The sequence below is a fragment of the Aplysia californica genome, unplaced genomic scaffold, assembly GCF_000002075.1.
Source record: "Aplysia californica isolate F4 #8 unplaced genomic scaffold, AplCal3.0 scaffold00352, whole genome shotgun sequence".
NCBI lineage: Eukaryota > Metazoa > Mollusca > Gastropoda > Aplysiida > Aplysiidae > Aplysia > Aplysia californica.
In genome coordinates, this window is record NW_004797622.1 from 734,002 (window position 1) to 760,510 (window position 26,509).

A 26,509-nucleotide genomic window follows, 5' to 3' on the forward strand; every position below is an offset into this window, starting at 1 on the left:
GTCCAAACCTGGGTTTGGAAGGGTATGTTTGACAGGAACCTTGCTTGACAGACTGGCACAACACTAATACTGACAGAACACAAGGTGAACAAAGAATAAAGAAGCCATAGATAAACCAGAAAGGTTGCAGTAGTGGATTAGTGGCATCCCAACTGAAGGGGGGTTGGGGGGGGGTTGTTTCCCTATTCAAGGGACAGAAGCCTTTTTATATTCCCAACACATCAGAGCTACCCTTCTCCCTCCGAGGCCTAATGATGACAACACACTCTATGGAACATTACAGAAACTGCAGCAAACCTGCACTTATAGCTACATGGCATTGGACCAGTCCGACGGATCTCCAACCAGATCATGATGGAAACTATAAGTAGACAGACTCTGGGATGGATCCTGAAGAGGGGGGGAGAGCAGAGATGGACATGTTCCGACTGCAGTGACCCCAACACAGTGGACAAGTAAGGACAAGTAAGTAAGGCATTGGACAGAATGGCGAGAGCCCAGCTGTTGCTGAAACGATAACAACAACAATAACATATTATCCCCAACAACTGCTCGAGGTGTAGTCAGAAAGAAAGACATTCAAATATAATAAAATGCAAATATCTTCAGATGAAATTTTTCATATCATTATTCATCCTATATGTCCTCCTTCATTCTGAGAGTAGATTAGAAACTCTGAGCATCAATTTGCAGCCCCTTTGCAATATCTTGATAGTCTTCTGCGACAGGAAGCAATGAATAAGTACTCAGATCAGGCCCATAGAGGTTTGTGGTTATCACTTTGTTTTAAGTTTAAAAAATCAATTTACAAAAGATATAATCAGGAAATTAGCAGCCACTACAAAGAATCAGACATTGCAGGAAAATGGGTTACCAAATAATACAAAAGACATAATATTTATTTAAAGAATACTTTGATCTTTCGAGATTATCTTTTATTTTTGTGTGTGTGAGTTTTAAAGTCCTACAAAAACCAAACCATTCGTTCCAAAGGCTAACCACTCAGTTTGCTAGAAAGAGCCCAGACAAACAGAGGTGAAAGAAAAGGCAGGGATAAAACACTGAAACAAATAACACACACATACTTACGAATGTTGGTGCTCAAGAGAGCTAATCCACGATTAGAAGGGTGGCTCCTTCACCAAGTGCGTAACAAATCTACTCATTAGATAAGGGTGGGGAGAAGATCCCAACATAGAGAAGTACTGAAGTACTCACCTCTGCTGAAGACTTTGTCTTGCTTGCCTCGGTTTCCTCTGCCTTCTCTTTGATGGATTTCTCTTTGTAGTGGCCACTTTTCCTGAGGTTCAGGTGGTTAGTCTGAGGGAACAAACAAAAAAATTCAGACCATGGAAAAACAGATGAAACTTCAAAAGATTCAAATTAAACAAATTTACAAAAACACATGTTAAATTTGCAGGGAACCTTGGGCTTAGCAACATCGCAAATAGAACAAAAACTTGTGGAAAAAACACAAAATTGAACCCAAAATACATCCCCACCAAAAGACAGAAACACTTGGTCAAATTTATATCAGTGTAAAACGAAATACTTATTTTCAAAAAATGTGAAAACGGTGACACAAAATCTGTACAAAAATTATTTCAAATAAAGTATAACCTTAGTATTTTCAGACCTGTCTGATCTGAAAAGTTATTCTCCCAATTTTCTTCTGCATTCCTCTGCCTTTGCTTCCTTGTACAAACCCCCCAAAAAAGTATGACGTTTTTGCAAATTGAACCAAAGCCACGAGTTCATGAAATATAAGAGAAACTTACCAAGGTCTTGTGCGTACTGGAAAGCGACTCAATCACCTCGTCCACCACACTGTCTGAGATGAGAGCAGCCATCTCCAAGTTCATCTCACTGAAGAGTTTAGTTTTAATGTATATTATTAAAGGGCCAAAGGGTGGATGTCAACAGAGAAGTCTTTACAGGGAATCGGGCTTACTCTGCTCACCTCCCTAGCTTCAACAGTACAAAGTCTGCTTCGACTATCAAGGCACCCCGGAAATAACGGGTCACAAGAGTGTGACAAATATACAACAGAAACAGAGGGAAAATGACGATAGTATAATTAAACACAACAAAAAGTATCTCATTTTAAAAATATTTCAACAGCATATCTAAATAGTCCATGTGTTGATGGGTGCTTGAATAGTGCCACTGGCAGATCCAAAATCCTTTCTTTCCCTCTATTGTTTCTGTTTGTCTGTCTACCTTTTTCTCATCCCTAGATGACTGATATTGTGTCAGCACGTTACTCCTTTCTCAAACTCAACTGGAGTTGTTCTTATTCATCAATATCTTGGCTCAATCACTTACACACCAACAAGCACATAAACAGAATCAACCCCATGTGGGAACCCCATTGCAGACACTGTGACTACCACGAAGAGACCGTTGAACATCTTCTCCTTCACTGCCCAAACCTGGCAGTTCTTCGACGCAGGCTCCTACACACACCTACAGACTTACAAAGCCTGCTCTTCTCTGGCGTTGACCAGATGACAAGGACATGTGGTTACTTGAGGGAGGCATTGCGCTGCCAAAAGCGAAATGCTCGCAGCTAAAGGGATTTGAAAACAACAACAACAACATCTTGGCTCAACATGGTTATCTATTAACATACACATCCACTGTCCACCTGTATACAAAGCCATGAGCCTTATCCACCCCTTGCTAGACCTTGAGTTTCAGTAAAGAGAAGCACAGCAACAAAATAAGTCAGTTAGAGTAGAAAAAGGCAAGACAGACAAACAGCACAGAGAAAGAAAAGAAGTAAGACCTACCAGTGGAGCTCTCAAACCACTGCCGTAGCCAGACCTCAACATGACAACGTTTAACACACCTTTTATCAAGCAGTAATAAGAATAAAATCCCTTGCTGCTTCTTTATGAAATGATAAACAATACTGACGCCCATTGGCAAGAAAGGTGTAAAAGCAGAGAAAAAAGGGGATCGTAAAGCCACTACTTTGAAGGAGTAAAAGAAATATCAGAACACGACAACACAGGATATTCACTTATGCAATGTTAACATAAACACAACTTAAAATTTCTAGCTACAGACTAGCAAAAAAGAAAAGAACAATGAATGAAATGAAAGTTATACCTGGTTGTATTATGAATGTCTGTGCTTGGTCCCTCCAAAATTCCTTTTGTGAAATCCTTTGGTAAACTGCTTTTTGATTGACACCCCTCTTTGATACTGGCTTGAAACGACTGGAATAAAAATAGAAACTTTACTAACGAGAAAAGGTTGGCAAAAACTAGAGGTTTCTGTGCAAAGTTAATATTAACCTCAAGAATTCAAAGAATCACAAATAATCTTTTACTCTCCATGTTTAACTCTCAAAGTCCTCTCCCCCCCCCCCCCCCCCATATATCTCTCTATCAGAAAATCTGTATGTTCCCCTCTCTGAAACAATGCACCTTTAAAAGGGGAAACTTCCTCTAAAACAAACCAAAGTAGTATTCATGGGCATGTTTATTTTGGATGCAATACTATGAAAATGAACTCATATTATATTTTGTCTTGCAGAAGCTGGTGAAAGCTTCCAGGCAGTTCTTTCCAACAGAAAATGAATAAAGTATAACCCTTATCTTCCATTATTATAAATAACAGCTATCAGTATTACTCAATATTTCTTACACCCTTTTGACTCCTCTTTTACCGTCCATCCTGGCATTGCCTCAGGAGCAGGTAAAATGATTCTCAATGAAAACTCATATTATTTATACTCAATTTTCAGGATCGATGAACCAAAACCAATGCATCACCCGATCAAGAACAGCAAATACAATTTTTTTTTAAATTAGAATTGAAGATACATACCTCATTCTTCATGAGAGCAGGGCAATGGTTTGACGCACATTTCAGCATCTTCTCTGTGGTTTTCTGAAATAACAAAATAAATGAACAAATTAGAGCCGAAATTAAAAGAGAATCACTTCAACACAACAACAGACATTTAGAATAGTTGTAGTACGAAAGTCATTTTCATTAGCAGGGTAGTAGCATCCCTGGTTAGCAAGACAACAGGCTATTCACATCAGCCTGCCAATTTGGAATATCTAGTAGGACCATAGAGAAACACTTATTTCATTCAGCATGATAATAATATGGGACATTTATATTAACGTGTAATCCAGTTTAGAGACCACAGGCTCCGAGCTCATACCAAATTTTGTTCCTCAATAGCCTGTCTGAGGCGGTCAGCCATTTGCTGTAACTGGACATCCACTGGGTTACCAGAAGCCTGAGATTTCAGAGCAATGTCCTGCAGACCGGGCAGTAGCTGTAATGAAAAAGGATAAAATTCAAGACCAAAAGCTAGTACCAACTGTAATATGTACAGGTCAGAGATTTTAACAAATTTGATCTGAAGAGAAAATAAAAGCACAAGACAAACATTTCCAAAGAATATCATTTTCTAGAGGATAACACCTTGGTTAGGCTTAATTTTATTTTTTTTTAAACCCACCAGTATCATATTTAAAACCACAGAAAAACTTCCAACACAAAGGTAAAAGAACTTGAACAAACATACAGACAGTCCTCACAGCTTTGACTTCTTGATGAAACACAAGACCTTACCAAAAAGAAGTAATACATACATCAGGCCAACCAGTCTAAAAGGAGAGACTTCCTATCATCACATCCTAACTCACGATCCTCCAGGCTCGTATGTCTTCATAACAGACAACACAGATTACCATCTTCCTTTTCTTTCTTCTACCTGATATACTTGAAAAAAGTCAAGCACAATTTCCAAAGATGATGATATTCAAAACCCGACATGTAATTTTCCAAACGCAAATACACGACTTATATTAATATTATTTACTCCCTTCATCTATAAAAAAAAAGATTTTAAAATATATATCGAGACTGTTCCCATTAAGGGTATCACCTTCTGAACAGCAAATGTTGAAAGTTTTTTTTAAATTTCAAAATTTTTTTGAAATTTCTTATAGGATGTATTTTCTTATTCAGGATCATGCAGCTTCCTGAACACTCACAAGACTTCACGATGGGTTAATTCAAATGAAGTGCTGACCTGTCTGGAATTGTTGGCGTCAGAGACCAGTTTCTCTGCAGAGTCCAAGTCAGAAGCAAACACATCCAGGGTGCCCAGACTGCGGAGAGCATTCACTGTGTCTTGGACCTGAACAGTTAACCGATCCACCATCTGCAACAAACCAAATCAGTTTGGACTTACTCAAAAATTAACTTGCAAAATAGCTAAGCAAGCTTAGGAGCTGTAGCAAATATTCTTTCTTTTCAATTTTTTTTGTGTGTGTATAAAACAAGCCAAATAAGCCTGTTTTTAAGCTTTCAAACTTAAAATCACACAACTTTTTTCAGTCTTTGTACGAAAATTTTGAAAAACAAATACTGCTTCACAATAATGCAGAAAAAGGTAAAAGCATAATGTGAAGGTGATCATTACTGAAAAATAACAAATACTCAAGAGAGCTAGAGACTGCCATAGGCATTAACAACATGTACTATGTATCGATCGAGTTCCACCAGATTATAACCTTGTACACATTTTCAACTCAATTTACATAATGTGTTATAGCAATTCACCCATTCACTTCACTAAATATCATGCATTTATGGACTGAAAATCGGAATATCAACTGAAAAATCATTCCAAGGCTCACGTCACACAAAATTACACTCCAAAATTATCTTGAGAGTTGAGTCTGTGTCCAATACACTTTTGTTAGACATGATGGGAAAGAGCCAACGAACTAGGAACAACAACAGCCACAACGCTGAAATGCATGAATATGATCCACTAAAGCTGTGTAGCACAAACCCTGAACTCACCTGCTGCGTGGAGCTGATGAGGAAGCCCTGCTGGAGTCTGTAGGCCTGGTCAGAGGCAAACCGATGAGGGCTGTGGTTCCTCTGTAGCAGAGACTCAATCTGTCCGGGACAAACAAACAAAAAAGTAAAAGCAGATGACAATACTATCTCAGCTTGAGACCTGATAGAATGAGAATAGAAAGAACAAAATCAAGATCAGGGAGTGCACAGAATGCTTGCACAATGAGGATTTCGTGAATGCTTAGCACGTTGTAGCACTGATGACTACACAATGTCCCAAAGAAAGCAGCATAGTCAGCTAAAAACTCACTGAGGGATAAACTAATAGAAACATGGCCGACTTTCAGAGGCCCACTAGTTCATCCTGACGATAAGCATCCCCTTTTAGAGCACAAGGAAGAACAAGGCTACTTTTACTTGTCTCCAGAGACAAACGTGTGAGACTATCGAACATCAAGATGGCACAACATACATGTAGTTTACTTAGGGTGTAAAAGCTCTTTCAACACAATCACGTTAATAAAGGGGTGGGACTTCATATCCATATGATATTGTACTACATTAAGCAAGGGAAAAGCTCTTTTGTACAGCACTTCTTTCATTGACCAGCAGTATTCAGTTGAAGCCAGCAAGAAATTTTTTTCTGTAAAAATGTAAGCTTAAGAGCATTATCAGTACCAAATTGTTGATAAAAAGGCATTCAAACATTAACAAAGATGTTTAAAGAGTTCCACTAACAATACAACAAGGCATGGGATGGTAAGGGACAAGCCATAAGTATGACGGATCAACAACAAGAATAACAAAAACGACAGCAGCAATAACAACAACAGCAGCAACAATAACAACAACAGCAACAATAACAACAGCAGCAACAATAACAACAACAGCAGCAGCAATAACAACAACAGCAGCAACAATAACAACAACAGCAACAATAACAACAGCAGCAACAATAACAACAACAGCAGCAGCAATAACAACAACAGCAGCAGCAATAACAACAACAGCAGCAACAACAACAACAACAGCAGCAACAATAACAATAACAGCAGCAACAATAACAACAACAGCAGCAACAATACTCAGCCATGAGCAAAAGCAATACCTTCTGTAGAGCAACTTCAGTTCGGTCGGGAACCATCCTGAGAGCAACTGCTGCATCATTCACCGGGAAAGGCATTTTCCTCAAAGTCAAATTTCTGGGAAGACACAAAAAGAGCGACATATCTATTGACCCAACAGTTACATGGGGAGTAAAGTTTCTATTTATGGTTTTGCTGTTTTAGTTTTAATAAGAGCTTTTATACTTGTAATACAATTAGGTCATTATAAGTTCCAAAGATTAAAGGTATTACAAAAGAATGACACAAAGAAAGGACTGTGGAGATATAAAGATGAAAGATGTCTGATAGGAAAGAAGGAGCAAACCACACCAGAGTGCTTGCCAACCAACCACCAATCTAAGGAAGGGTTCAACCCTCTAGAAGACATAAATAAGTTACTTCAAAGACAGAGTTCAGATTAGACAAAGAGTGACAAATCAACACAACAGCCATTAAGTGGAAGGGAGAAAAAAAAGACAGAAAGAAATAATTTAGGGAAAGAAATAAAGCTCAATCTATTGCTGAATTGGCTTCAAATAAAGAGACAAATATCAAAGTGGTAAAAGTCATTTAGTACTGTAATGAAGTCAGACTAACAGACAAAAACAACAGAGGGACTACAAAGAAGGACCAACTAAAAGCATCCTGCACCCACCCACCCACTACACAAACATCAATACAAATTATAAGACTGGGATAAAAATAAACAGAACTGACTTTGTGAGCGCCTCAGCCACATCTTCATAGCCTTGCGCAGAGATGTTGTTGCGATCCCACACCACCTTCCTCAGACGAGTGTTGATGAGCAAGGCTTTGGCCAACAAGCGGGCCCCAACATCTCCTAGAAGGTTCCCACTGCCAGAAACAAAAGGTCAACTGTCAAGTTCAACAGGAACGTAGCAAAAATATTTTGTCTACAGAGATCATAGCAGTGAGCAATGGTATCTTCACCCCTGATTAGACAACTTGTTCCCCATTGATCGTACCTGTCTACCGTCTATTCTATGGATTTATTTCAAATCAGAGACAACATATTAGTTTCTTAATAGACTGCATTTCACACCCATCAAATTCTTTTATACATGGTTCGGCCTTAATAACAATACGATTTTCTTCAAAGACAACAAACTGTGTTTGTTATCTTTTAACACACAGAACTAAAAGCCACACTGGCTGTAAACATAATATTGTATTTTATTTGCCTTACAGAATTGTTCACAAAAGCTTCTTCTTCCTTTTCACACAAATAGGGTGAAATCTCAAACCCTGGTGGTGTAATAGTTTGGTTTGTATGCCTGGCATGTACACAATATAAGCTAGATACACAAATGGGGGAAGATATTTCAATGACATATCTCAGTCTTTTGGCACAGATGACTCACACAGCCATGGCAGACCTAGATACAAACCATTCATAAACTTTGGCCAAAAACTAATCTTTGATTTAAAGCCAATCCCATCATTAGTGGAGCAAAGTTAGAAGATAATGAACATAGCCACAATTTCCCACCTTTATTTTCAGTTTCAACATAATTTCAAAGCCTTCTATGAAACAAAAACAGGGTTAAAAGAAAGTACTACATTACATTATTGCTACTGATCAAGTGATGCTTCGGCTCTCACCCTTCAACCTAATACCATCAACTGACAGCTGCAGGCTCTCTTTACCAGTTTTTCATGTATTAAATTAGAACTCCCAGTTCTACACAAACTCCAACTGAAATGAACATACCTGAGATCAATCTCTTGTAAGGTATTGTTGCTGCCTAAAGCGTTGATCACATAAGTGGTGTCCGTCTTTAACTTAGAGTCAGCTAAGGACAACGACTCCAAATTCTACAGAAAAAAAAAAAAAGGTATTCAAAAAAGGTGAACAAAAACACTTTTTTTAAAGTACAATAAGCAGTTTGCATTTTATCCTTCCCTGCTCCATGTGTAATAATTAAACTAAATCAAAAATGTTGTTTAATGGTACTTTATCCTTAAATAAATGTGAGAGAATTTTAAGTCTCCATAGCAAGCAATGTATTGTGAAAATAGTGTGCTTCATCTGTCTTCAAACAAATGTAAGAGAAAGTTTTAGTTAATGTTGTAAGCAGTGCGAATTTTTTAGTAAGAGTTTTAGGGCACTTGCAACAAAATTATATAACTGCCGAAGATTAGAGGTTTAAACAATACAAAACAAGAGCACAGCAAAACGATTCCAACTTACAGACTCGTCCTCCTGTATAAGTGACACTAAGGCATTCATCACTTCTTGCATATGCCTGGAACACACAATCCATGGGATATTAGAGCAGAAGAGGAAGGCTGAGTTATATTACACAAGTAATTCATTATTTTCAATATAACCACAAAGCAGTAAATAACAGAAGAAGTACTTCGAATGCCTTTAACTGCATAAATACAATCCAACAAGCTAACAATCAGCTAGAACACATTATTCATCAAAGGGTAGAAACTACAACCATAAAAAACTATAGAATTCCATTCCTCAGATCATGAAGTAAGATTATGCACCCCAAGAACAGGTGCTATACCGTACTTTCCAGGGGTCATGCTGCAGCAAACAAGCAACTCATAATCAGTAGACTGAATACAAAAATATCAGCAATATGTGCACATAATGAGATGCAATGCTGTGCATCTTCCAGAGGACTGAGGTGGCAGACTGGAATGTCCTAGCAGGCCAGGAGAGAAAGTGAAAAGTCGAATGGTCTTCCAAACTAGGGGACACCTGACCTCGCGCACTTTCACTAAACTTTTAATCATTTACAACATCTACAGACACATGACCTGCTTTAGAGCACAAAACGGCTTAAAACTGCTTTGTTCACTAGTGTGGAAAATACTCTTACTTTCAAGTGCATAAATTTAATAAATGAAAAGACCATTCACTTTTTCATTTTTACTCTTGATCTGTTTTCAATACTTTTAACAGCAAGACCATGGGCTTATTTTCTGCTAATATTTAAGGCTTGGCATCTTAAAACCAGAACCTATCTGTTCCAAATGAGACTGCATGTCAAAGAAAAGAGTAACAGAAAGACAACATAGATAAAAGTATAGATACGACTTTTTTCTCGTCAAAAGTAGACTTACTTTGGTTTGATGTTAGCAAAATTCCTCCCAATTGACAATTGTTTAAGCGAAGTGTTTTTAGCCAGTTCTGGCAGAAGAGTCCTGATATCCAAATCAAAACCTGAAGAGGAAACCGAAAACAAAATTCATATCTACCCATAAGAATTCAAATCCATACAATTTTTCATCAATCTTTATTCCGCCATCTTCTTCCAGTAGGGAGAGGATCATTTTATGCCATGTACTCATGTGATTGATGAAAACAAAATCCCTGTCAACATGGAAGAGTTCAAGCAATACAATTTTTCTACAAAGCTCTGAAAAGCCAATCCATTCAAGCGGACCGAAGAAGATCCTTTTGTGCTATCTTCATTAGTTTGAGGAAGTGTAGCACCTTACAAAGTATGATATTTTAAAGGATGAGTTCCCTCCTACCAACTTGTCTTGGCCCAGTAGGCTAGATACTAATACTAACAAAGTCACCACCATAGTATGAGACTTTGTGCAAACTTTCGGAACCTTCGGGGACTCTGAAAATACACTAGGGAGCGGGACAGAGGGCGCCAATCTCGTGACTTGAAAGAGCTGAGGAACGTAGGACTAACATGATCTAAACAAACTACTAACCAGTTGTGGTAGCCATCTCCAGTTGGGGCTATGGCAACACTTAGATGAGTAACTTACTAAAATAACCTTATAAAAGTGAAGAAACCTTCTTTTTTTTTTTTACTTATTTACTCATGTATTTATTTATATGTAAAACAATTTCCTGTGTGTTTACTCTAAGACTAACAGCTAATTTCAAAACCCAAAATGCTACACAGTTGGTTGTTATTGCTAAACACAAAAGCGCCAGATGATAGAATTGGGCAGGGTACAACAAACAAAAAAGGAAAGGATGAATACTCTGCCACCCCCACCCCCGTCTGTTCTTCCAGGACACCCTGCTGATAAGAAATATTCTGCACGTACAATTGAGACTCAACCGAGGATTCCAACCTCAAACTTGCACATTGCAGATCAAATTTGTTCGTTTGTTTGAATAAATTGAAGCACATTGCTACAGCAACAGTTACTTAGATCTGACGAGGTAAGATAGACGGACGGAAACAATAGTGGAAAAGAGATGAAGTTAGACCTACCATCGAAACCTTTCAATCACACATAACATCAGGTCTGAAATCTACTATTACTATTCATTGTATTGAACACTATGAAAACCCACACAAGCATCAGTTGTATGAGCCTAGTCAGAACATTCCGAGCACTAGACAAAAATAAAATAATAGAACAGAACAATGAACTTTACTTCCTCTTCGTCATACTCTAATGTTGATAAACAAATGATATTTAGTTTTAGTTTTAGTAGAGGGTTTTACGGCGCTCGCAACTGCATAAAGTCATATGAGCGCCAAAACAAAAACAAACAAACAAAAAAAAACAACTAAAGAATCACAATGTAACTGCAGGTCAAGGACACAGTTCGCTCACCGTTATTGCTGAGGTCAAGGCCGCTGATGTTGGTCATAGCTGCGATACAGGAAGCCATCACATAGGAGCCAGCGGTCCCAAAGTCATTGCTGCTCAGGTCAGCATACAGGGCCTTGATGTTCCTGTTGCTGGACAGGCCGAGCAGCATGTCCCTGGAGGAGCAGAAAAGATGGAGGATTTCAGCTTCAGTCAGAGATGGCTCTTGTTTGTGACACTGACATACAGTCCAACCTCCTTTAACAGCCACCTTTCCAAGACAATCACCAGTCCAAACAATCACTTCCCACTCTCTCCCCTGTTTTTTTCTATATCATAAACACCGTCCAAGACTTAAACCTGTCTAAGACAACAACATATTTCCTTGACAATGTCTTGGACAATTTTGAATGTACTTGTATGTCCATGTAGCCCTCCTAGTAGTAAAACTGTTTGTCCTTTTGCAATTAATTACCAGTAAAATGTAAATCATAAAGCTCTGAATGTATGCTTCCTTGGAACATAAATTGTTCTTTCTTTCTTATATAAACTGCCTATAATTCTAAAACAAACTAGTTTGAGACTTTGACATGGAAGCCATAAAAGGGTAAACAGTATTGGTGGACCTTCTCAAATATGAATTTAAATGTGTTACTAAATTAAAACTACATACCCAGTGTAACCAAATATGGACAAAAGTTTTCAATTAAAATACAAAAGCTATAACTCCAGCACCAGCTCCAAAAGTGGAATTTTGTAGGACACAGATTTTTTTAAACCCATATTTTATTTTGTTTGAGCAAAGAAGAGAAGCACATAATCACTACCAAAAAAAAAAATGATGGTCATTTAGTGCAATGAAAAAGCAAGAAAGATCAACAGAAATAATAGAAGGAAAGAAAAAAGTAGGAATAATCAGTGGCACCCTCCGACCACTTGAAAACATTTTTTTTAATGTTTGGTTGCGAATAAACAAACAAGGTACCCACTTGAAAGCCTCTGGCGGCAGTTTGCAGGAAGACAGATCCAGGTATTCCAAGCAGCAGATGGAGGCAAACAACATCTTCCAGGACTGCGGCACCACCACGTCCTTGGAGCGCTTGTGGCTGAACACACAGCGGGACGCCCTCAAGGTGCTCAGATTGGGACAGCCCCGCAACAAAGGGTCACACAGCTGAGAAAGGAAAGGGAAAACAAAGTTTTAAATAATTTTTATTTTTACCTCATCAGGAAAATAACCTGGAAAGATAGTGTATAACCCCCCCCCCCCCCCCCTGCCTATGATTGCTAATGCTAATGTTTTATGACCCCCCCCCCACCTTCCCTCCTCAACATAACTTAGATCATTTAGGAGGCTGACTGTTTTGATCCAACCCACAAGGGCCAGTCTGGACTAAGTGGGACATGGTATCCCAGCAAAATGACAAAGATACTCTATAAACAAGACTTTGGAATAGGAATCGGAACTGGGCGACCCCGAGCCTGACCATTACACCACACACAGCTGTATGTACAACTTCAGTATTTCTTTCCCATAGATTAGTTTATGAGAAACGGCTTCCAATTCAAACATCTGTCCTCAATAAACCAGCATTAAGCTGGAGGAGAACCATTCTTTTAAGCTCAAGTGCTCCACCTTAGGGTGTAAAACATCATTTTTTAAAGCATCTGTCAAAAACAATTTAAAACAGCATAAGTGCCCCAAAATACAAAATACATCTAACAAGAAAAATACATCTAACTGGCAACCAAAAGCTTCAATTTTAAATCTTGCAGGAGAGGAAAGAGTAACCTTAAGAACAACGCCAAAAATTAATCATGGACGATTGGCATAGATTATGTGAACAATACAAGAAATATTTTTAATATGCAGCATCACCGTGCATCCCACAGAAAGATTGTATTAACCCTTTGAACCCATTAGGCCGCAGGCCTGGGCAATATTTTGCCGTATACTGTAAGGCCGGTTCACCGGGGCACCGACTACCCCGAGTTGTGTAGTCCGTCAAAAGTATTCTGTTTATTTCTTGTTCATCGTCTTATACTATTTCCCCCTTGGAATAAGGTAAACAAAGGAGTGAACAAATGTGTGTTATTTGTTTATTTCTCCATGTTCTTCCCCTCCGACTTTTTGTGTATGTGCCCCCGTGAACTTTGATGAAATTTCCAAAAAATGTCCAGGAATAGAGATTTGAGAAATTTCAAGATTTAGGGTTCAAAGGGTTAATGTGGTACAATGGCACGTCAAGAGAGATTGATTTTTTTAAAGAAACAACCTTTTTAAAAAAAAACTTTAGACATAACTCACCGAGTCCAAAGCACAGTCTGTGAAAGACAGATCCAGGTAGGAGATGGCACTGGGCTGAGCTAGACATGTGTAGAGCATCTGTGGGCAGAAAAAAGGAATACATTTACCGTCTTGGGTTTTTTTTCATTTATGTAACGCGAAACTAGACATGTATGCACTGAGCCTAATGAACACAAAAAGATTCCTGGAAAGAGAGAGTTCTTGTCCCCAAGACATCAGAGGGAACAAAAGATGTGAGACATAAGAAAAAAAAAAGCTGAAACAATACACTAAAGCTAATATCAAACACACATAAAAAGAGCCAGAATGAGTCATTCCACTATTTCCACCTTTCGCTGCTGGTGCAATTTTTAAAAAATCGAAATCCTATACTTTATAACAAAAGTATGACTATCCTTAAAACCTGAATACCTACAGCAGACTAACAGAAAAAATTGAAAAGAAAACCTTATTTTTCAGTATCTTCAAGACAGACCTTCAGCAAAGAGTATGATAAAAAGAATTAAAGATAGGTGGAACAAACTAACCGGAAAATCTTCTCCTTTGAAGCCGTTGTCATTGAGTTTCAGCGTCGAGAGAGAAGCCAAAACATTGGGTGACTGGGACAGCACCTCGCCCACTTTGTTCAGACACCGACTAGAAATACCAGTCCGGGAGAGGTCGAAGTGGCTCAGACCACAGGGAAGGGTTTTGATAGCACCAAAGAGGTGGGTCACTCCTGTGGACATGTAGAAGTATGGTATTTCAACTTTTCGCCAGATGGTTCCGATACAATACAGCTTTCCTAAACAAGGTTCATGATACCCTGAACGATTTCTCACCAAATGGTCTGAGGCATTTCAAGATTTTGGTTCTCTCAGTTTCTTACAGAAATCAGCAAATGCTTTTTTTTTAAGGGATAATATCCAAATATATAATTAATTGAGATTCACTTCATATAATAATCTTTTATCATTACAAAAATCATTATTCCATTTTTCAGAGGTCTATACATGCACTATACATTTTTCCCTTTCATTGTACATTTGATATTTTCTATGAAATGCTTGATCCATTTATAAACTAATTTGGAGTCTTAAAGGCACATAGACATGGACACCAGGGGCCCTGTGCCTCTATAAATAAATTATTAATGGTTCATTTCGATCTTGCGTCAGAGATGATATTTCAGTCTCTCATTAAACAAAAAAGAAGCCACACGTCTCGGCAAATGACCAACCTTTGTCCTCAAGCAGGTTGTTTGACAGATCAATGTTGCTGAGCTGTGTTCCTCCGTTAGATATGACTGCCGTGGAAAACTTCTGAAGGAATTCTCTGTAAAGGTAAAAGATGCAAGTGAGTCTACAGAGACATGACTGCTGTAATGAAAAAGAAAAGACCTAGTTAAAAACACCTTAGTTTAGATTTAGTAGAGGTTTTACGGCAATCGCAAGTGCAGAAGGTCATGTGAGCGCCATTTTAAAAAATATTTAAAAACACCTTAAAATCTAATATGACTCAAAGGCTGCACACAATATGCCAACAAAAACTGATCATAACGCATTCATGGGCTTGGAAACGAGAAGATAAAAATATAAATTATCCACCAAACATGCCTGAACATATACAGAATTGAACTCAAAACTTTCGCATGAGAGACAACTACTGGCCTCTAGATGAACGAGCTCCAGTCAGGAAGACAACAGCTTTACATGGCCATGAAAAAGAAAGAAAAAAAACAAAGGAGAAAAAGCTCACACTTTGATCCCCGTGTTGCTCAAGTTGACCTCTTCAATCACAGAGTTTCTCCTCATCACCTTCACCAGCTCGTTGCAGGCCTCTACAGTCTAGGGGTACAGAAAAAAAAACAACCTGGTAAATCCAAGATACTCTTCTAGTCATTACACCAATTAACACTTTGCTTTTCGCCATTTCTATTCTTTGTAGCGTACTGAGCTCCAACGAGAAACTCCAACAGCAAGCAAAGTGTTAACACAATATATACAATCAAATGGAAAATGGCAACCACTTCCATAAGACAACCACCTGCATAGTGAAAGAAGTGGCAGGAAAATCAGAAGCTCTTTTTGAGCCACAATTCATACTGTTTCTGCTTCAGTAGCCACTTCATTGTAGAAAGGTCATTCATATTCCGTCCCCTTTTCCCCCAGAGTATCATTATCAATCAAGCACTGACCGAGATGAAATAGTGGAAAAACAAAACTTATTACTATTTAGTAGTTAGTGTACCACAAAAGATATGGGTACATAACAAATCCCAAAATAACAGTGTACACAAAACTATCTAAATCAAGCCAGGTGAAATTACGCAAAATCAGTGGGACATCCAACACTGCCCACGTTGTCACGACGATCAAAGTTAATGCAGCCAGACTCCTAAATGTTCTAGAATACTTTCATGGTGCTGTTCAAAAATACAACATCTCAAAAGCTCACCAGTTTCACATTGCTGGCATTGATTCCCTTAAACCAAGTGTTGTGTTCCAAGGCTCCAATGATCGGCACCAGATCCCTGAAGACAAAGACAAAAATACCCATCAGGAAAAGAGAGCAAAGACATTTTCCTTTTATTTCAAAGACAGTCTGAAGATAACCATTATCTTTATATTTGGTAAATATAAAAATCAATAGCAAGAAAAGCTTGTCTACTTTCAAAGAGAGGTTTATGACCTTATAATAATTGATCGCTTTTAAGGACAAGCGGGCTAACCAAGATTTCAGGGGTTTCCAGAAATCTTGACTTACACCAAAAGTGGGCATTGCCCACCTATAGGAGAAGTTTGGTTTCATAAGTGTGTATATTTGTTTGGTTATAGAGAAAACACTCCTTGTCTTTTAAAGAGACTGAATAAGAATCCAAAAACTTTAACTTTGATTTTTCGGGATAGCCCGCTTGTCCTTAAAAGCGACCAATTATTCATCAACAAATACATTTGGACACAAACAAGCCCATTGGCTGGCATGAAGATACACCTAAACAACAAGAGAGCAGTAATTATTTCAACTGTTCTAAGTTGCAGTACATTCAATTTCACCCAAGTTAGAGAGAACAAACAGTAAAGATTGAAAAAACTGATGTTAAAAAAAGGACCCAAAAATGGCAACCTCCATCCATACACTGAAGGTTTAGACCAGTACAGTCAAGGAATTTTAAGTAACAGGAAAGAAAAATTAATACTTACTTTCCAAGCAAATGATCAAAATCTTGCAGTCTCAGAATTCTTGTGTCATGAGACAAGTAGATTGTGTCTACATCCTGTCAAAAAAACAACACAAAAAGTAGTTTTAGAAAAGGGAGAAGCAGTTGGAAAAAAAAAAAGACGCTACAGCTAAGATATCGTCATATTACTTCCTATGAATCTCTGTGGTGGAATAAACTATTTTTTTTATACACGCACAAAAGACTTAACAGTAAGTGACATCTCCGATTTGTAAGGCATAAACACTACATCATTCATACAGATTTACGACCGTTTACTCAGTGATTAAGTTGACGTCCGTCATCCATCTGTCCGCCTGTCTGTCTGTCTCTCCCCATCCCTCCCTGCCTCCCTCACATTGTGAATATATAAACACAAACACACACATGAATACACACACACAAACACACACATGACTAAAAGACAAGAAGCTAAAAGGTGCCAAACTGTCACACAATACATCTTTTTCAACAACTAACTTTAAACCCATTTCTAACACAATGAGTTCTTCACACCTACCCATGAGACCTCATCCCTGATGGGCAGGTTGTGGTAATCACACATACAGTTGTACATGGCGGTGAAGCCCCCACACGGCCCCGGATCCTTGCTCTCCAGGTTGTGAATCATGTCGTACATCGTCTTCAGCCTGTCCGATGGCTGCACATCTAGCTTTATGATGAGTCGTCTTTTGGGTATAAGCAAAAAATTAGGAATGAAACCTTTTTTAAAAACTGCCATTGTTATTTTCATACCTCCTACATGTAGGGAACAAAAATAGTAGAATGAAATGTTTTATAAAAGATGTTGCCATTGCCATATCCACACCTCCTACATCTTCATTCTCATATCCAAATCTCATTTCTCTAAACATATACATTGTCTGTCTCATATTCAGACCCCAAATCTCCATATATGGACATCATCAATGTCATGTTCACCTATCTCCATATACATATAAACCCAGCCACTGTAACGATTGTACTATTTATCACCATGAGAATATATATGTAGATAAAACATTAAAGTAGTACAACGACGATATCTTTATGGCTGAATTTGCAAAAGAATAGCGTGTAAACAACTGCACTCTTTTAGAGGAAAAAAGAGGTCTGGACAAGACAACAACTATCTTCTACTAGAATAGATCTTTTAAAAACCTGCTATACAGGGGAAAGAGCTGTACTCTCTAGAAGACTGCACTTGAATGTAAAAAATATTTAAAAATGTTTATTCACTTTTGATGTGTAAAGCCTTCCCCAATACTATTTATTCCAGACCAGCAAAATGAAAAAGAACAAAGACAAACAAAATGTCAGACAGTCTTGTGGCAGTGCCATCCTCTTCCACAACACTCCTCTCCCTAACAGTCCCAGACACGTGGAGTTCCAAGAATACCCCAGAACTCACTCAAGAGGGAATGCTGGAAAGATCTGTTTGAGACTGATGCCAATGTGCGTTATGATGTGGTCCATCTCATCAGACATTGGTTCAATGGAGCTGAACACATACGACTTGCCGTCAATGGTCACAGTCATCTGAAACAGACATTGTTGCATTTACGTTCTTACTGATGGTGCCAAATGGCTATCTAAAAATTCCTGAACTTTTCAGACGGAGATAATCAATAAGAGTAGGCCACTGCCCAAGCAAAATTCAAAATTAATTCTTCTACCAAACTGAAATGAAATATGTTCAATGTGTCCCACACCCTCATATGATCATATGTATTTGCCAGCGCTATAAATCACTTACTAAAACAAACAACCAACCAAGATCCAGTGGAAACGCAGTTTGGGACTGAAAATTGACTGATCATACTGCATAATCCATGTTGTATGAAGACTAGTTTACATCAAGTGCAAAACCCGGACAATTTCAGAAATCCAGATTTCTGAATTTATCCGGAAAAAGGGCAACTCTCGGTTAAGTTCATGGTAAGTCAGTGTGATATCAGAAAGAATAGACTAGAACAAGAGAAAACATTAAAAAGAAGCAGAAGGAGCAAACCACATTAATTAGAGTATTAGAATATCCATTAACTACCAACTTGTTTGCATGAGTTCTTGTAAATTACATCAAAGACTACATAACTCATTTACGGGTAATAAAATAGTATTCGACATATAAATATTACAGAAATAACACCCACAAACGGCGCTTTCAAACCCTCCAAAAGGTAACATAAATGCTTGTACAACAATGCAGCGGGGGGGATATAATGATGGAGAGTGACTTGGAAGACCTCTTTGCACAGACATTACAGTTCAGTTCCATAAGTATCAACAACAGTGGAATTTGCATAAATATAAAAATGGAGTTTTCTAAAATACATTAACAAGAGACTGACAATCTGAAAGCAGTAGGCCCTCCACATGATACAGCTTTGCTTTGACGATAGACCTACAGGAAGTACATATTGGCCGTACTACGTCCCTCCCTTCAGATCCTGACTTCCAAGGGAAAGACACAGTCAATATGTAGAAAATTGACGAAGGTATAAGGGATGCTTTACTTTTAAGAAGGTTTATTTTCTTTAGTTTTGCTAAGATTTTTATGCACTTGAACACAATAAACTCATAAAAGTGCTGTAGATTAGAGGTATTCCTAGGAGTAACATACAAAGAAAAGAAGAAATGATATAGACCATAGATGTTTGACAGGAAAGAATGAGTAAACCACATCTGAGCCAACATCAACCATCCACTTTTACAAGTATGATAAAGATATTTTTGGTATACAAGCCTTGTATGGATTTTTATCCAGCGTAACAGAATTTAAAAGGCTTGCAAATGGGGAAAAAAAACAGGTTCTGTATATTCAACGTGTATCTTGTAACCCCTTATGTCCGCGAAAAAACCCTTACAATGGTAAAACCGCACAAAATCCTTAAGGATATCCCAGGGGTAATGTTGCGAATGCGAGATGCCTCACTTCACAGCTGTGCACCCAACACAGAAGTAATTAATAGCATGATTTAAACTGAGTATGCTTCGAGGTTTACAGGCTTTTACCTGATTCGTTTTCTTACTCTCGATGCCCTGAATGTCCAAGAAATGAAAGTTGTTTTCCATCTGCAATACAAAGATTAACAAAAAATTAAAATTCAAAACATACTAAAGACAACATGCTACTTCATGCCAATATGGAAGAGCTCAGTTGAGTTTATAAAGAGAGAGAGGCTGGCAAATAATTAACTTTTATGTGATCAAACTGCTCCAGACTTCCACTTCTTAGGGGTCAGTGATCCATACCAAAAACAATAAAACAATACCTAGAACAATAGAACAATACTGAGAAAAATAATAAAAATGACAGTTACAAGAACAACAAAGACAAACACTTTGCAACAAACACACAAGTACATATATATGAGAGAAAACTGATCAGTAATATGGGAGCAAAGTAAGTAAGCATCAAAGCTCTCTGTAACAGTCTGCTTTGGACAGTTTAATATTTGACTACAAAAACAGCTTGTAATAGAAAAGAGTGCTAAGCCCAGTAGTAAGAGCCAAGAAGAAATATAATAGAAGAAGGAAACACACACACACACACACACACACACACACACACACACACACACACACACACACACACACACACACACATGCCTGGGTAAATATTAAAGTTATTTATTCAAATGACATATTTCACCACTGCAGTGGCTAGTCTGCTTTTTAAGAACTGTATATGTCACCCCCCCCCTCCCCCCCACCCAAAGTGATATTTTACTTTCTTGAATTAAAAAGATAAAAACTTCTATTCAAATAAAAAGAAAGGCAATGTTATGTAAAACCCCACCTCAGAATTATACTTCCTCGTTCCATTTCTAAAACTCAACCAAGCTTGACAGAGGAATAACACCAAGGAATAGGCTTGCAGAAAGTATACATGGACTGGAGACTTCTAGATTTACCTTCCTGCTTGCAACAGGAAGACAGTATTAAAATATTCTTATCAGCTCTGTACTGTCAAGTGGAACTCTTAGCATGTTCGAAAGGAGAGTTCACAAAGCCACTTCATGGCTAGATTATACAGCATGTACCTCATGGTGGAATGCAAAAAGTGTCAGCTTAAAAATGGAAGTTCAGTAAAAATGTTTCACCAGGCTTCTCTTCCATATTTTCTCTTCCTTTGCACAAAATAAATTGAAATATATCTTTTAAAATACTGACTTTTTAGTGTACACCCAACACAAGCAGGTCATTTTAAGGGCAAGCCATTTTGTCTTGACCACACCCTAGAGGGTAAAACAGCAGAACAAAAGCCATGGCTATTTAATCACACTAGATACGGAGAAGAGAGGCCACTCCTGCACAGCAATAGTAGTTGTAGAGAATGAGCGGCACCCCACAAGAGGGGGAGCACAGATAACAATGTGACCAAGTGCAAATAATAGAATAAACAAGTGAAAAGATAAAATAATAATAACAATAAATAGCATTTGTATGGCGCATGTTCCCACTCGAAAGCAAGCTCTATGCGCTTTACACTATATTATATAAAACTCTCAAGAAAACACAAAGACTGCATAAAACAAACATACCCTTGAAGGAACTTTAGCAGTGAAAATGTAGAGCCTGTGCTGAGAGAATACCTGAGGGAACAGAAAGCATTTCTTTAAAAATATCAAACTGGCAGAGTACAAATATTATAGATAACAACATGTAGAAATATATATATATATATTACATATCTATATATATATATCATAAAATCTGGAAAAACATCACTCGCTTTTGGTAATTTAGATGTATAAATATCTAAAACATTCATACACTCTATTTGTCAATTAGATGTAAAGTTGTTGTAGTTATCATAGCCAGTCAGAATGTTTACCATCACATTTCACCAGAACAAAGTGAGTAAGACAATAATAACAATGGACTTGGGAGAATTCCATGAAAATCAGCCCACCAATCTGCAGTCTCGTGGGATGAAATGAAGAGGGACAAAAAGAGAAATCAGCTCTTGAAGAACATAAGTTAGTTTTGAAAAGTTATAGGATACAAAAGACTTGTCCCTACAATGTGTCTTTGCCAGAATCAGTCCCTTCACCAAGATGGGCTCATGAAAAATAACACAATAAAATAAACACAACTTATACATAAATAAAACAATATCAATGTAGTCATAATCGTTTTCTTCTTCAAGTGCCAGATTGGAAACAGACATCAGCAATCATTGTACTCTACCCATTTTTCAGCTCAGATATTTTTATAAAAGCATATGTACTGTCATGTTCTTTACTCATCATACATTTGTTCAAGTTCTTCAAGTTATTTTCGGTCTACTTCTGCCCCATTTACCTTCTTAGTTTTAGTTTTAGTAAGGTTTGACAGCACTCGCAACTAACTGCATAAAAGGTCATATGAGCGCTAAGGAGTGCATGTCAATAGAGAAGTCAAAACAGGGAATCAGGTTAACTCCGATCACCCCTCTAGCCTCAACAGCACAAAGTCTGCTTCGACTATAAAGGTACCCCAGAAATAGCAGTTCACAAGAGAGTGACAATCATACCAAAGAAGTAGAGGAAAAATGACGATAGTAAGGAAGAGGAAAGAAAAAGCAGCAGTTCCCCTTTGTAGTTCCGGCACAGTATGAGCATGACATTGATAAATCAGTCTATTTACAATTCTACTGTGCATAAGAACTTGTAAATATCCCCCCTTTGGGGATGGCCTAAAGACACTTCAGTCAGTAGCACTGCCCTGGGGGGGGGGGGTAAATCCCTTACTTTCACTTTCAGCCATAACAATATCCTGAAGTAACTGAAGGGTTTTTTTACTCCTAATGTCAGTATATGAAAAAATGCCTAGAAATGATTTGTTCGGACAGCTGATGAGCAAAAAGATATATGGACTGTATAAAAAACAAAACAACACAGATATTATATTATTCTGAAAAGGTGAAAGACAGGACTTTTAGAACACACCGGGTGAGTAACTGTTCAAATTTTTCACATAATTTTCTTCAAGTTTTCATTTAGAGATAAATGTCAGTGATACTCTGAAACAAAATCTTTTCAAATCAGTTCTTTGCTTGAAAAACGTTTTCAAACAAGACAATGGTAACCTTACCAGGACTCTGTTTTCACTTTTGTCTCCCCTTGTATCCATCTTGACCATCCTCTTGAGGGTCGCTTTGACCCTTTTGTCCAGCGCATCTCTGATGCTATCTAAAAACAAAGTGAGTGGGAATCAGCACAACACTCAAGGCATGTTGACCAATTTTTGACAATCTTCCTGGTCTGCATATTTTTATACTCATTTGTTGGATTCAGTTGATAAGTTTTATTAGGGATTAAAATTATGGTAGAGGCAGGGGTATGGGAAGGGTTGGGGTACTGGTAGGTCTGGGTACGGTGAAGGATTACACCCTAACCCTACCCTTACCCCTAACCTAACCCAAGCTTTTACCTTATAAGCCCAAATCTAGCAAATGTATAAAAATCTGCACATATGAAAGATTCCCAATTTTTTTTAGCAAAAGAAAATTGCCACCATACAATCAACTCCTGCTGAACATTTTTAATTTCCACACATTAACAGACAATTTTGAACCATCATGACTCAAGCTGTCAGCCAAGTTATGTGGACTAAGGTACAACAGTTAGTACTGTGACTAATCCTCAAATACAACAGACAACCATTCAACACAACCAGAAATGTTGTCCACAACGCAAATTTACTCTGTGAGAAATTAATAACTTTAATCTGACAGTCTATTTCAAATCCAGTTTACAATTATATTCAGTCCTTTGAGAATATGATAAGGAGATCTAAAAAGCAGTACTTTATTTTATACTGCTGTTTAAATCATATAATATGATTCAGGGGATTAGTCATTGAATGTCGAATCATGATGACATACAATACATATTATGTGTGGATCAGATACCATTTAAAAAATCATTCAATGCACTGGGAGAAATGAACAGCTCTCCTCCATTACTTAAAAATAACGAAGTGACTATTTCTCCGAATGCTCGGGAAAATAAACTTGACCTCTATTTCTCCTAACGGTTTCAGCTCTCGAGATTTATTTGGTTATTTGAGAGATTTCGGCGTCATCTTTCATTCTGCCATTCTGCGAGGACTTTGAGGAAGCATTTTATGCATCCAATTCAATTTCTAGAGCTAGATTCTAGAGATATTTAAATGTCTAAATATTCAGATACTTCAATAGAGTGGTTGGGGCAACGTTCCCGGACTCTTCAATTGGAATTAATGCCTTCAAAAGGTACTGCGAGAAAACACAAGACAGCTCGACTTTGGCAGTAACCTATTTTGCATTTAGTCACCCCTAAAGCAAAAACTAATGAATTTTTAAAAATCCCTCCAGGCAACCCGCCCCCCCACCCCCACCCCCCACCCCTCCCCCTCCTGTTCACATGGAGGTAATGAGAGCACACTACACAGGCTTCTGATAGGCTAAAATATATAATGAAACGACGTCACGAGGACGATAGCCTACAGAGGCTTCTGATTGGTTAAGTATTATTAGATCTAGAGTCATTTAGACTACACGACGTAGGCTATTTTACAAAACATTAATTAACAAGGAACTTGAACAACATGTCCTATAGTTGACACAGGGGGTAGAAACTAGTGAACTACAGACTACTGCAGTTTTTATCTGTTGATCTTTGCCTGGCCTCTGCTCTACAGATTTAGAGATCACCAGCAGACACTCGCTTGCTAAATGGTGACCTATATAATTTCCGACTACATTCCACTAGGCCTAAGGTCATAGTAATATTACCAAATTTGTATGTGTACATATATATATATATATACGTTGCTATAGCCAATCAGGAGCTGCTGTACTAAGGCTGTAGTGTGCTCTGGTTAGCTCCATACTCCATGACCATGTTCCCTGTTCACACTTTAAACACACACACACACACACACACACACACACGCGCGCGCGCGCGCGCACGCACGGGCCACTCCATTCGCGAATAACCAAAAAATCTCGAGAACAGTTCAGAAACCGTAGTTGTTAAGAGAAAATAGAGAAGTTTATTTTCCCAAAGGCCACCTCTATTCTCACCCGGAGTGAGAATAGTGCAGGCGAGTCCTGTGGCTATTCTCACCCGGTGCGCGTTCACCAAATTTTGCATTCACCCTAAACCACAGAATTCTACACTGTGATAACAGAAAAATTGTAGAGCGTTCTGTGCCGTGAACAAACGTTCATTTACAATGTAGCCTACTAAAAGCGTACAATTTTGTCTGTGGGCAGTGGAGAGAGAGAGAGAAAGAGAGAGAGGAGTAGCGCGAGAATTTCCGAGCAAAACAAAATGGCGACCCGTATAGTTCGGCTCGATTCGAAAAGTTAAATAGCTGTAGCATCTTTGTAGACAACCAAATTAATTTACTTTTGTATTTTAACATCATTTTTTAACTTTGTTTTGGTCAATTTGATCGTCCACACCGATAGACAGTATTCAGAAAGAGACAGAGAGAGAGAGAAGAGGGGAGGAGTTGTTGATCTTGCGAGAACTTCCGGGCGGGTGAGAATAGCCACTTTCTTCCCAAAACCAAGTCGAGTGTTCGGTGAAATAGAGCCGGCCAATTTTTAAAGTCTGGAATTGGAGTAAAGTCAACAAGATGCACAAGCTTAGAAGCCTCAGATTCCTGATCTAAAAAAGGCATCTATTATAGCAGACACTCTCCCACTCCCAAGAACAGACTTAAGGCTGTTGTCTGCGGTCACTTTCAGTTTATTGTTGACACTGGTTGATAAAAAAATAACGGGAGTCCCCCTCCTACCTTGAATATCTCGAGGAAGATTGTTAACTGCTGCCATGTTTGACACAAACGTCCAGAATAAAAACAAGGAAAATGTCAACAGCCACAAATTGTGGCTTCGTTCAACACGAAGAAAATGATTTTTCCACCAACTGTCTCCACCTATCACACTCTGCAGTTCAAGATTCTTTCGGCTACCACTTGTAGCTCGCCATCTTTAATCCTATCGAGACTACTTCCGTGTTTGGCGACCTTGAACTTGAGGTAAATATAAAAGCTATTATCACGATCATGGGGCAAAAAGAAAACGATGGTGAATCCAAAAGCAAATGCACATGTAGGGCCTAAATAATATCATAGTACAATGTATTAGGCTACAATAAGCAACTTAGATTGATCTTACTTGGGCCTTGAGCCTGTGGGCCTACTGATTAATTTATAAAATGTTTTTGTCTCTTTCATTTGTATTGCGTTTCAGTTTGTGTAGCTGCTTCATATTCTATGCTGTTTATATTCATGGTGCCATAATATTATGATGGGTAAGGGGCTAGGCCACAGAGAAGTGTGTAGGCCCAGGTAAGGGGGGGGGGGTAAATCACTTTGGGGTAGATTTGAATATTAGGTCCTATAGGCTACATGTGCATTCCGGTATAATATTGTTGCATCGGAATACTGCTGCGTGTTGCTAATATGTTTGTTTGTTCTTTGTCTTTTGGTTTTTGTTTGTTGTTGCTTTTTTTTTTTTTTTTT

At 38.2% G+C, this 26,509-nt stretch overlaps 1 protein-coding gene across 1 annotated transcript in view; it reads right to left on the reverse strand.

The window, feature by feature from the left end:
- LOC101862429 (F-actin-uncapping protein LRRC16A) overlaps nucleotides 1-26,509 on the reverse strand; it is a gene marked incomplete in the record, with an annotated part of 68,161 nt that overhangs the window by 28,245 nt on the left and 13,407 nt on the right. The window contains 25 exon segments of the mRNA XM_035970980.1: nucleotides 1,219-1,320; nucleotides 1,779-1,866; nucleotides 3,115-3,224; nucleotides 3,838-3,900; nucleotides 4,184-4,300; nucleotides 5,063-5,194; nucleotides 5,842-5,940; nucleotides 6,950-7,043; nucleotides 7,665-7,802; nucleotides 8,680-8,783; nucleotides 9,160-9,214; nucleotides 10,050-10,149; nucleotides 11,520-11,671; nucleotides 12,485-12,669; nucleotides 13,804-13,881; nucleotides 14,331-14,521; nucleotides 15,023-15,117; nucleotides 15,541-15,629; nucleotides 16,240-16,315; nucleotides 16,986-17,059; nucleotides 17,523-17,691; nucleotides 18,414-18,541; nucleotides 20,018-20,077; nucleotides 21,550-21,600; nucleotides 23,084-23,181. Of these exon segments, the coding sequence (XP_035826873.1) occupies nucleotides 1,219-1,320; nucleotides 1,779-1,866; nucleotides 3,115-3,224; nucleotides 3,838-3,900; nucleotides 4,184-4,300; nucleotides 5,063-5,194; nucleotides 5,842-5,940; nucleotides 6,950-7,043; nucleotides 7,665-7,802; nucleotides 8,680-8,783; nucleotides 9,160-9,214; nucleotides 10,050-10,149; nucleotides 11,520-11,671; nucleotides 12,485-12,669; nucleotides 13,804-13,881; nucleotides 14,331-14,521; nucleotides 15,023-15,117; nucleotides 15,541-15,629; nucleotides 16,240-16,315; nucleotides 16,986-17,059; nucleotides 17,523-17,691; nucleotides 18,414-18,541; nucleotides 20,018-20,077; nucleotides 21,550-21,600; nucleotides 23,084-23,181 (2,648 nt within the window).